General features: G+C 27.6%; 1 protein-coding gene across 1 annotated transcript; it reads left to right on the top strand.

Annotated features, from left to right (window-relative positions):
* Positions 1-11,338: 11,338 nt before the first annotated feature.
* Positions 11,339-11,572, top strand: BDBG_18019 (uncharacterized protein; the record flags this gene model as incomplete). Its single annotated transcript, XM_031725612.1, has 1 exon — positions 11,339-11,572. One exon carries the CDS (start codon positions 11,339-11,341, stop codon positions 11,570-11,572), a length of 234 nt encoding a protein of 77 aa, XP_031581420.1.
* Positions 11,573-13,012: the final 1,440 nt, after the last annotated feature.

The raw sequence follows: 13,012 nt of genomic DNA, 5'->3' as shown, positions 1-13,012 counted from the left end.
ATTTGATTTAACAGAATGGCTCATTCTGCAATTCAAATGACTGGGTCTGAGTATATTGTAATACATTGTGTATTATACAATAGTCTCAGGGCAAGATTAAAAGAGAAGTATGATTTAAATTAATTAAATATATAATTCTTATTCTTAACTAAGACAGAAATTAAATACTTAGTAAACTTTCTATCAGAAACTCAAGAAGTTACAAGAAAATAACTGAATTCAGAAATGTCTGAATATGAAAAGATGAAAATTAATCAGATATAGTCTGTTAAAATAGCTATATACTATCTTTGAATATTTTTATTTTATTATAGTCTCTCTTTACTTTTTCTTTTCTGTTCTTTTTTATCTACTTATTTAATGTATCTATCTTTGAGACTTTATTCTCTTTTTTTTTATCATGTTATTTCTGAATGATTTCAAAGTATTAAAAGGTATTAAAATACTGTAATTTATAAATAATTTTTATATTCTGAGCTGAAATTTTCTGATTTTACATATCTGAAATTGATAAATGTATAATAGTTAGCTTTATAGATATTGAAACAACTCTGAGAACTAAAAGTTTTCAGATAGATATCATAGTCTCTGAAAGCATACATCTATAATAAAAGAATAATAATAATAATAATAATATACAAATATATTTTTTATATGATATGTTTATCTAGAATATCTGAATATTGCTGATATTTAATAATTGATAAAAAACTTTACTTCTGACATTATAATCAAGAGAGACACAGACATATCATTCTGTAAAATCTGTAAAATTATAAAAGTTAAGAAAAGAATCTCACAGATATTCATAATAAAAATAAATACTTATAGTATCTGTCTGTATTTTAATATTATAAATGATAGTAAATTTTTCAGTATTCTTGATAATTTCTCTTCTTCTCTTCAAGAATATAGATATCTATTTCTTATAGTGAATAATATTATATATTATAAAACTGTTCACTTTCTTAAGAATAAAAATTAGTTATTAAATATTATTAACTTTCACATTAAATATCTCCGAAATTTAAATATAAAAGTTATATTCTCATATTCTGATAAAGTAGCTGAAATAAACAATTAATAAATATGAACAGTTCTCATTGAATTCAGTGTTAAATGAGAATTAATACAACTCTATACTCTCAATCGGAATAATATAACAGAATAGTTCATTTAAATTATTATTTTAAAAGCTCATACTATAATAATACAAGTAAATTTACTTATCCAGGTACGAGTAGAAGATGTGTTTACAGTGATATTATATATTAATATAGTCTCAATAAACACTCTTTTATTCCCAGATACTATTCAATTGAAGAACTGAATCTCACTGACTTTCTATAAAATATGAGAAAACAAGTTGTTTTTACACAGCAGTAACTTACAGACAGTCAGATCTCGCATTTACATTTTCAAAAACAGTTTTTAAAAAGAACACAACAAGTTCATTAAATACAGTAAATATGTGATTTTAATTAAATATTATAGTGAGATTATATATAGAATATAAAACTCTGTAAAAGATGAAGTTATTATATTTAACAGTGTGAAATTCAATGAAAATATTGCACTATTACAGCTAGACTGACTGCGTGACCGTGTTTAAAACCAGGACCAGAATATTTAATGGTCTCATTATCAATTTAATTGATCTCAGTACACAGTTTTAAGATTAGATAGTAGTCTCATACTATCTCAGTGATTACTGTCTACTCTTATCACATTTTTCAAATAAGATCATGATTTTTATTTCTTAATTTAAATTCTTTTTATTGCTTTAAATGACTTTAAATCTCATTTGAGTATTACCGAAAAGTATTACTTTTTAAAAAATTAAAAATAGTCTAAAAAAAACCTTAAAATGTCTAAAAATAGTAACTTTATGCTAAGAAAGAAACTAAATAAAATCAAATCAAATCACTTTCTTATTTTTTCTAAGTCATGATTTCATTTTGAGATCTGATGAATAGTCACTTTGCATGTTTTTTTAATGATTAGTGTCAGCAGAATTCATATTAAGAAATGTAAGAGATCACATCAAATAAAATCAAATGAAAAATTCATGATCTCAGCAGTCAGTCTAATCACAGCTAGTGAGCTCTGCACTCAATAATTGTAACACAATTAATATGTTTTACATGTTAACTGCAGATAATCTTATCTGTGATAATTAACTCTGTTTTAATTTTTTATTAATTTCTGTATCTTTGCAGAAGAAGTTTCTCTTTGTATAAATATCTTTTAAAAACATCTTTCTTTTGTTTACTGCTAGTCACAGACCTCAAAGTAAAATGTTCTTGAAAAGAGATTAATAAGAAGCTATTAACTCATTTTAAAAAGTGTGAAAAGCTTTCAAAAAATATTACTATCTCTGACTTCAATCTCTCAAAGATATTTTTTATCATTGAGTTTCAGCTCTATTATATGTTCAAAATATGTACTATATAAAGAGACTTTAATATAATCTCTGAAATTAAGATTCTGTAAATGTATAAGATGATACTTACATCTCTGTAAAAAAATGCTTAAGTAACTGCTATGAAAAACGAGCTTGACTCTGCAGTCAAGTATAACATCTTCAAAATTGTAAATAAATCAACTGTCAAAACTCAGATTCTTGATAATTACTCAGTTTATTATGTTAAAACTGATGTAGATAGTAGTGTATTATTTTACAGAATAAAATAAATTATTCAGAGCTTTTATCAATGAAAGAGTGTCAATTTCAATAATATCTATATCTCTATCATTTTCATCTCTATCATCTAAGCTATACTTACAGTGCCAGTGATAAAAAGTTCGAATATTCATTAGATTGATTTTATAACACTATTTCTGAATATGAGTTTTTCACTTAATAAACAGCTTTACATGAAACAGCTGACTGACTTTAATAATAATTTTGATTGTATATATCTGCTTTTGCAGTTTCTTTACGGTTTCAAACTGACTCTTTATCTGTGATTCAATCTACTTATAAGTCATCTCAAGAATATTAGTTTCAAATTCTTTTATTATAATAAAAGCCTTTGATTTAAAAGAGAGTCTCAAATATTTCTCACTTTCTATATAAATAATGTCAAGTTAATAGACTCTGACACAGTCACACAGATATTATCAAATAAATATTTCATTAAATTATTAATCAATTCATAATAAAGAATCTGAAACTCATAAATCACTATCTGAGTATAAAAATTAAGAAGAATGACAGTGATATCAAACTGTTACAAGTTATTTATATTAAATCAATACTGAAAAAATTCAGAATGACTGATTTTCAGACAGTAAAAACTCTTATAAACTTTGTTTTTAACTCACTTTTCAACTCTGAACTTTTTGATAAGTGTAAATATTAATAAATTATTGAATCACTTTAATATCTTATTATATATACTTATTTTCATTTTTTTTTAACTGCAAAGCTCATCTGTTAATTAAACAAGTCTATACACACATACTGAGTTATAGTTAAACAGCTTTTTTACTATATTCACAGCACAACTGACTACTATATTCATTATATCACTGAAGTGAAAGACTTTAATTTTGAAGTCTTTACTAATTCTGATTGAGTAGATGACACTTATAACTGCAAATTTTCATTGAGTTTTCTCATTCATTTTACTGATAGATTAATTGTATGAAAATTCTGTAAACAGATAATTCTGACACTGAGTATCACAGAAGCAGAGTATATATTCATCTCTGAAAGTCTCAAAACTATAATCTGACTATGTGAACTGCTTATGAAGCTTGAGATTTTATCTCTCAATTTTACAGTTTCTCTATATATTAATAACAATGAAGCTATTACTGTGATCTGCAAAATAGAGTTTTGAGAAGAATTCTAAAAGTATTTAAATTATCTTTTATTGAAGTAATGAGAATTAAAGCTTCAATTTCTTTACCTGCTATTTGATTTAAAAAAGCCTGCATAAACTATACTCTGAGAGATATAAAAATAAGTTTAAATTATATAATTAAAGAAAGAGTTTCTTCTTCTTTTTCATCAATTAACTCAGAAAGTGAACTAGATTGAAATAGATATTTCAATTGAAATAAGAACAATTTTCCAAAGAAAATATCTTCTTAACTGTAGAAGTTATATTCAATAATTAAAAATCAATTTTTCTCTTTGAATATTGAAAAAATTAAACATCAAAGAATATTTCTCTGCAGAGAAAAGCTGAAATCTCTTATACATTTACAGATAAATAAACTATTTAAAGAGAAGAATAATAAACAGTATTTAGAAAAAATCTCTGTAATTAATATAAAAGATTCAATTCTTACTTATTCAGAGGAGTCAAAAAATGAGAATTTGAATAAATTAAATACAGATATTACTTATACTGAAGCTAATATCAATTTTATCTCAGCTTTATAAAATTTAAACAGTGAATCTAAAGTTTTTAATACTGAATTATTTACAATAGTGAAAGCTTTCAAACTTATTAGAATAAAATCTTATAAAAGAAAAACTAGTTTGAAAAAAATATAAATATTTCTTGACAGTTAAGCTGTTTTGAAAAGACTGAGAAATAATCAGATTTATAATAAATAAATAAATCTTAAACTGATTTTGAATTCTGTTAAGAAAATTTAAAAAAGAAGAAAATCAAAGATAATAATTCATTTATATTAAGTTTTTACTTATATAAATATCTATAATAATAAAATAGCTGATTTAACTGTAATAAAGAGTTCACAATTAAGCAAATTTATTCAAAAAAAAAGTATTCTAGTGTCACGCCCCTGGCCGCGTCAAGGCCCCGCTGCGGTTTCATACGGCCCATCGCTTCCATGCGGATGATTGCATCCATCCCGCAGGCCGTCCGAACCGGTTTACAACCACTCTATGACATCATTCAGATATATCATAGAAAGATCTGATTGATAAATATGAGAACCTCACTTCTATATGAGGTCAGCAGATTACTCTTCCTTGATAATAAGACACTGCTGAGATATTGCTCCAGCTATTCTCACTCATGAAATAAGAGAAGAGTATTCACTCATTATCTATATAGAATAGCTAGATGCTGACTTCTCATCAAAGAAGTCAGTGATTTATTTTTCTTCTACTGAAATATATACAAGAGTTACTGTGTGTCTCATACAATCTTCTTAGTATACTAAGTATTATATCTGTGATATTCTCATAATAACTCTGTAGTCTACAAGCTCACTATTCAAGTAAGATAGTAAAGCTCACTTATACAGCTTCTTAAATAACTATCTCTATATAATACTGCTGACTAGTCACTGCTTCAGTTTTATTATATTACAATTTGAATCACTTAATCTGATTATAAGTTTGAATCAGTTGAGCTCTAACAGACTGATATAATATCATACACCTACACTGAGATCAATCTGATCTCACTCTCTGAAGAAAATACTACATCATCTTCTAGAGTGTGTACATCTCTATTCTGGCAGAAATCTGAGATTTCTGAATCTGCTGTATATTTTGACATGAGCTCTTCAACTGCTCTGTCACTGTCACAGCCTCTACACACCTACATCTATCATGAAGATAGAGAGATTAAGATCAGAGATTCTCTGAAATATAAGAGAAATATCTTATCTGAATTTCACAGCTTTATCTGTACTCTTGAACAGAAATTCCACCTTAATCTGAGCCAGTATAATACTTATGAGATATGAGTAATATATATCATCAACCTTCTTGAAGGCATCTCTGCAACTACTTAAGTCATTAAGAAGAGAGATCTTGAGAGTATTAATACTATCATAACTTGAGAAGAATTCAAGAACTTTCTACTGAACTAAATTGAAGATCACTGTAATCATGACTTCATGATAGTACAGCAGTTCAACTCATTATATTAATAAAATAATAAGAATTCTTTCAATTTCATTATAAGATTTGAAGAATATTGAGAGGAATTAACTGATAATTTGAATCAATTAAAAACACAGCTTTATCTTATAAAGCTGACTCACAAGGTGTAGATAATGATATTATAATATCAGAGTTCATTAATTAATTACACTGAGCTTGTCAATCTGGCTTCTCAGATCTATTTGAATAGTCAATTCTCTGAGAAAAAGATTAATAAGATCTCTTCTAAGTAATCAATGATAAGATCTAAACAGTGCTGTGACAGCTTCAGTATGAAAAAAGTAAAGAAGAATTTCAAGTATTCTGACTCTTCACTCACTGTGAAGAAATACTAAAAAAGATTTGATAAAGATCTCTGTTTCAACTGCAGAGCTGATAATCACTATATCAGTGATTATAAGAAGCTGAAGAAGAGAAGAAATTAAGAAGATATCTTCTCAAAGTTAACTTCTCTTCTGACAAATGTATCTGTGAAAGATAAAGAAGAGAAAGAAATAAAGAATTGATAATTCTCATATCTTTAAGTTTATATTATAATTACAATGTATATTCTGAATAAGAAGATATCAGTGAGATATTTACTTGACTCTGAGATAGATATCAACTTTATATTCTATTTCTTTTCTTTGATAAAGAATTGAAAAAAGATAGATCTGTCAGATTATGTGAAATTTACTGATGAAATAAAATATCATCATTTTAACATAATTCAAGTGAAGTGTGTAATCACAGACTCAGAAGAAACCTTTAAGAAGAGCAGTCTGCTTCTTCACACAGTTAATATCATAGATGAGAATGTCATTCTAGATCTTCTATAATTGAGAGAAAACAATTCTCTCATTGACTGAGTCACTCAGATATAATGATACTGTCTCACTGATGAAGAGACAGTGATAGAGAAATCTGAAGAGTTTCATCAGAAGAATCTTGAGAAAAGAATAGAGTCAATATACTGTATAGCAGGTGATTGAGACTTGAAAATAGATGAAGAAGTCATCACTCTCACTGTAAGATTAACAGCAGTATTTATCATTGAAGATGAATGTATATGATGTCTCTTTACAGATTATAAGAATGTCTTTTCAGAAAGAAAAGCAGCAAAGTTTTCTGATATCAAGATATGATATAAGATTTATCTTAAAGATGATGTAATGATACTGTATGAGTCTCTTTACAACTTATCTGTAAAGGAATTGAATGTTCTGCACAAATATCTTGAAGAAGTGTAATCAAAGAACTGAATATATTTATCAAAGAGTCTGACAGAGGTGTCTATACTCTTTATACTCAAGAAGAATGATAGACTATGCCTATGCATAGACTACAGAGGCCTCAATAAGATAACAGTTAAGAATCACTATTTATTATCATTGATTGATGAGATGATCAATTGATTATCTGAAGCAAAGATGTTCTCAAAGATTGATATATAAGATATCTATCATAGAATCAGAGTTAACAAAGACAATATTTGAAAAACAGCTTTCTATATCAAGTACAGTAATTTTGAATATCTTGTTTTATCTTTTAATCTTTATAACACTTCAGTCATCTTCCAGATCTATATAAATGAGATGCTGTAAGATCTTGTTAATGTCTTCTATATAGTATACCTGAATAACATTCTAATCATCTTGAAATCAGAGAAAGAATATGATACTCATGTTTGAGAAGTGTTGAGTCACTTGAGACAGTATTAACTCTATATAAACACTGAAAAATGCTTGTTCTACATACAGAAGATTGATTTCTTAGATTATATTATTAAGATGAACAGCATTTCAATGAACAGAAGCTGAGTCTCTGTTATTAAGAACTGATCAGCACTGCAGATGTATCATGAGATATAGATATTTCTAGAATTTGTGAATTTCTACAGACAATTCATCTATACATATTCACAGATTACTGTCTCTCTTACAGATCTGTTAAAGAAAAGTGTGAAAGACAGAAAAACAGAATTATTTATTCTCACTTAAGATGCTGTACAGACATTTGCAGAATTGAAACAAGCTTTTACAGATATTATAATACTGAATCACTTTAACTCTGACTTACTCAGTCAGTGTGAGACTGATGTATCTGAGAATGAGATCTGTGAAATCTTTTCATAGTTGACACTGAAGATCTTTCAATGTTGAAAGAATCAGAGAATAATTATCTCTGAGAATACAGATAATGAATTGTCTGTAAAAGAAGACTTCTTCACAGAGTCTATAAGATGCTGTGAATAAAGATTAGTGATCTTCTTCTTCAAGAAGTTATCACTCATGCAGAGAAGATATAATACTCATGATTAGAAGATGTTAGCAATTATTGAATTCTTTAAGATCTAGTGACATTATTTTCAGAGTAGTAAGTATTCAGTGCAAGTTCTCACTGATTATATAAATCTGTGTTACTTCTTGATAACAAAGAGCTTAACAGAATGTTAAGTCAGATGAACAGAGCTGCTTTCAGAGTATAATTTCTATATCTGATACTGTTCAGATTGGCTTAACTCTGCTGACACACTGTCTAGACAGTCTGATTATAATATTGTTAATGTGAAGAAGAATTCTATAAAAGAATCTCTATTATCACTGTAGAAGAAGCTGGCTGCAGAGAATTAGAGTTCTCTAAAGCTCAGAAACAGTGTCAGTAAGACAGCTGCACAACTCAGTATAGAAGTTGAAAGAAAACCCAGATTCTCACAGAGAACTAACACTGAAGATTATAAGCTTCTTGTATTATATCTTACTGTTATTAAATTGATAAAGAATAAAATAATCTACAATCTTTCAATCTGACTACTTTTGAAATTCATTAATAAGTTACAGAAGAAGAATGTCTCTACTGCAGCTTGAATTCAGAAGTTAAAGAAGAAAGAATCTGGTTTGAACTTGAAAGAGACAGGCTCTGAGTGAGATAATACTGCTAAGAAATCAAGTTGCTGATAACTAGAAGAATATACACTTCTACTGTTGAATGATTCAGTCTTTGTCTCTTGTAGCAGAGCAGTGCATCAGAAGTTATTAAGAATTCATTATAATAATTCTTATATAGAGCACTTCAGATTAGAGAAGACTGAGAAGCTTCTAAAATATAAATATATTTAAGACAAGCTTCAGATAGATATTAAAGAGTATATTAAGACTTATAATATCTATCAAAAGATAAAGATTCTGCAGTATAAGTAATACAGTGAGTTAATATCACTACCTGTTTCAAAGAACTCATGACAGAATCTATTAATGAATTTCATAGTTAATCTGCTGAAGTTAATAAGAGTCAAAGAATATGATTTAATTTTGATTATTATTAACTGCTTCATAAAGATGATCAGATATATCTCTACTTATAAAAAGATTAAAGCCTCTGAATTGACTGATCTGTTTTTAGATATCATTATTTATAATTATGATACTCTGAAATTATTGATAATAGATTAAGAATCCCTCTTTATCAGTAAATAATAATCAGCTTTTTACTATTATCTTATAATAAGACATCTTCTCAGTACTGCATTTCATTCACAGATAGATAATCAGACTGAACATCAGAATCAGATACTAGAACAGCATCTTTGAGTATTCTATTTATATTATCAGAATGATTGACTCAAATATCTTCTAACTACTGAATTTGTATATAACAATGTAAAGAATGTAATCTTAAAAATATCTTCTTTCTATACTTATTATGAATATAATTCTTTGTTACTCAGTGATATTATGAATGATATTTCAAAGAAGAGAATAGATAGTTAGAATATTAAACAGATACAGAGAACAGAGTATCTCTCAGTATCAGAAGTAAAAGTGAGATTGAAACTTTTGAATAAAATTCATAAAAAAGATGATGAAAAGTATCTGCTATGTATAGAAGTAGCAGATGAAATACTATAATTAAAAACATCTTTTAATGAAGTTCTTGATAGAGAATTAAATGCTACTTTTAGCAAAGAATATCAAGATAATAAGACTGTATAAGAAGCTCAGTGAGTGATGACTAGAATCTTTTTCAGTAATAAGAGTGATAGATAAGTAGATATATAAGTTGAAATTACTCACAGAATTGAAATCAATTCATTCTATTTTTCACATTTTCTATTTAAAGCTCTATAAGTAATGTCTCAGAGTGAAGCTGTCTCAGCTGAATAATATTAAGATTAAGAGTAATACTGAATATCTTGTAAAGAAAATATTGAATAAGTGAATATATTACAGTAAGCTTCAATATCTTATTAAATAAGAAGATTATTTGTTATCAGAGAATTTATAAGAACTGCTTGAGCATTTGAAAAATGCTGAGAAAGATATTGTAAGCTATGAGACAGCTAGTAGAGACTGCTCTGTTATATACTAGAGATATTGAGCAAGAAATGCTGCTTGAGACTTCTCATTTTTCTTAAAGAATTTTTTAGAGATAATCTTGTAATAATGAGCTGATATCTTATTAACTCTGTAACACTCTTCTTCTATTTTCTCTCAAAGAGTTTTTAGAAGTTTAATAAGACTACATAAGTGTAAAATTCCTGAAGTGATTAAAGAAAAGAGATATTTAAAAGTAATAAAAATTAATATTATCAATCTGCAGACTGCTACTATTCTAAATAAAGCTGCAGCTCACTGAAAAAGTAAAAAGAAGAGAATCTCAGAATCTACTCATTAATAAGTATATTCTCATTAAACTCATTCTTCACTATTGAAGTCTCTGACACTGATATCTTTATCTGTCAAGAAGTTAGTACTGCAGTATCACAGAGAAGCATGCTGTAGAAGAGTATGAGAGATACTTAAAGTATTAACTTATTAATTTATAAAGCATCTCAGTTATCTACTTTAATTAAAGTGAGATTCTCTTTAATCAGTGATTAATCTCTGTAATACTTTCAACAGTGATATCAGCTAATCTCTTCTTAAAATTAGTCATTCTGAGATATTTTTTCATCTTGAAAATTCATACTTTCATCTTCTTTTATAGATGAGTAAGAGAGATCTTCTCAGTCTTGATAGAATCTATCAATACTTGAAGCTCTGAGATTCTCACTCTATACTGCTTGAGTATCTGAGCTTCTTATCAGAGCTGATATGATGTCTTCTTGTAGAGTAGATAATACTTATAGAGAGATAGAAATTATTATTACAGATGCAATGAAAATAATGAGAGTGAGAGAAGAAGTGAATATATAAGATTCTTCTCTTCTTCAGCTGCTTGATGCAGTGCAGATAAGTAGCAGTATTAGTCAGAAGTCACACTGAAGCCTTCTCACAGAAAGAAGACAAAGAAACTGCAGAACTCTGCAGACTCAACTCAACAGTATTCTGAGCAGGGCTCAGATATACTGTGAGAGAGGAACTATAGATTAAGCTTCTCAGAGTCACTGTCTCTGAAATCAAGCTCTTCCCAGGTTCCTCTTGAAATGATCACATGGAGTCATACATCACTGTGTTGACTGAGAGAAGAGGCAGTGTCACAATGGCAGTGAGAGAGGCAGAGAAAGAATCAGACACAGATGAATCAACTGGCAGAAGAAATGACACCTCACTGCAAGGCACAGCAACTACCACCACGGCCGCAAGACAAGCAGGAGAAGGAGAAGAAGAAGAAGATATGACAATGAGAGTGATGCTCCCGCAGTTCATCAATGCTGCTGTCTCTGCCTTCAACTGGGCTTTCTTAATAGTCATGAAGACTGCAGCTGCACCATGAAGATATTTACTCACTAGAAAATGTCAGAATAAGTTCTTTATTATTCTTCAAGAACAATACTCTCATACACTCACTGTTACAATTAAGAGAGAAGAAAGAAAAATGTTTTATAGAAGAGAAGAATCTTTTTAAAAAATTCTATTACTACTGTTAGCTTTGTCTCTAAAAACACATTACTTTTGCAGAAAATTTCATATATAGAATGAAATATATTAAGAGATCTATAAGTCACTTATTAACTATGTTTTTCACATTTTAAATCAATATATAAGAAACTCACTTATCACATGTTTAATTTAAATGAAGATAAAAAAAGAAAGATCTATGCAGTTAGCAGAAAAACTCATCTATTTCTTTATATTATGTACAGCATATGCACTGTTAATCAGTTGATAACTGTTGCTATATAACAAAGATAATTTCTAATCTGATAATCTTAAGAGCATCAGAACTATACTCTTAAAGAGAAGAGTATTATCATGTCTCTAGTTATGCTAAGACTCTGTTGTGATTTCATACAGCTCATTACTTTTATGTGAATGAGTTCATTCATTCTACAGACTGTTTAAATCAGTTTTCAATCACTCTATGACATTATTCAGATATATTATAGAAAGATTTAATTAATAAATATAAGAATCTCACTTCTATATAAGATCAGCAGATTACTCTTTCTTAAATAATGAGATGCTACTGAGGTATCACTCTGGCTATTCTCACTTGTGAAATAAGAGAAGAGTATTCACTCATTGTCTATATAGAATAGCTAGATACTGGCTTCTTATTAAAGAAGTCAGTGATTCATTTTTCTTCTACTGAAATATATATGAGAGTTACTGCATGTCTTATACAATCTTCTTAGTATACTAAGTATTATATCTGTAATATTCTCACAATAACTCTGTAGTCTACAAGCTCACTATTCAAGCAAGATAGTCAAGCTCACTCATACAGCTTTTCAAACAACTACTTCTATGTGATGCTGCTGACTAGTCATTGCTTCGGTTCCGTCATGTTATATCTAGTCATTTTATAAAGAGAAAGATAAAAGAATCTTATTTAAATAAATGAAATAAAAACTGATAAAATCAAAATAAAAGTATACTTTATTCAAGATTTGAAACAAAACTTCAGTGAAAATCTTGTTTAAAAAAATAGAAAAAGAAAATATTCTTATCTATAATTCAGCTGAAACTAGAATATAATTATTTTAAATCTTATATATTAAGATTTGATAATAAATTTAACTTAAAAAAATACTTAATCTGTAATTCAAATGAAAATTCTGAGTATATTGTAATATACCGTGTATTATACAATAATTTCATAGTCAGATTAAAAGAGAAATATGATTTAAATCAATTAAATATAAAATTCTTATTTTCAATTGAGATAGAAATTAAATACTTAATAAATTTTCTATTAAAAATTTAAACAGTT

This window comes from Blastomyces gilchristii (genome assembly GCF_000003855.2).
Source record: "Blastomyces gilchristii SLH14081 genomic scaffold supercont1.43, whole genome shotgun sequence".
Taxonomy (NCBI): Eukaryota; Fungi; Ascomycota; class Eurotiomycetes; order Onygenales; family Ajellomycetaceae; genus Blastomyces; species Blastomyces gilchristii.
Note: the sequence above shows the minus strand (reverse complement) of the source record. Positions and strands in the feature narration are given on the sequence as shown.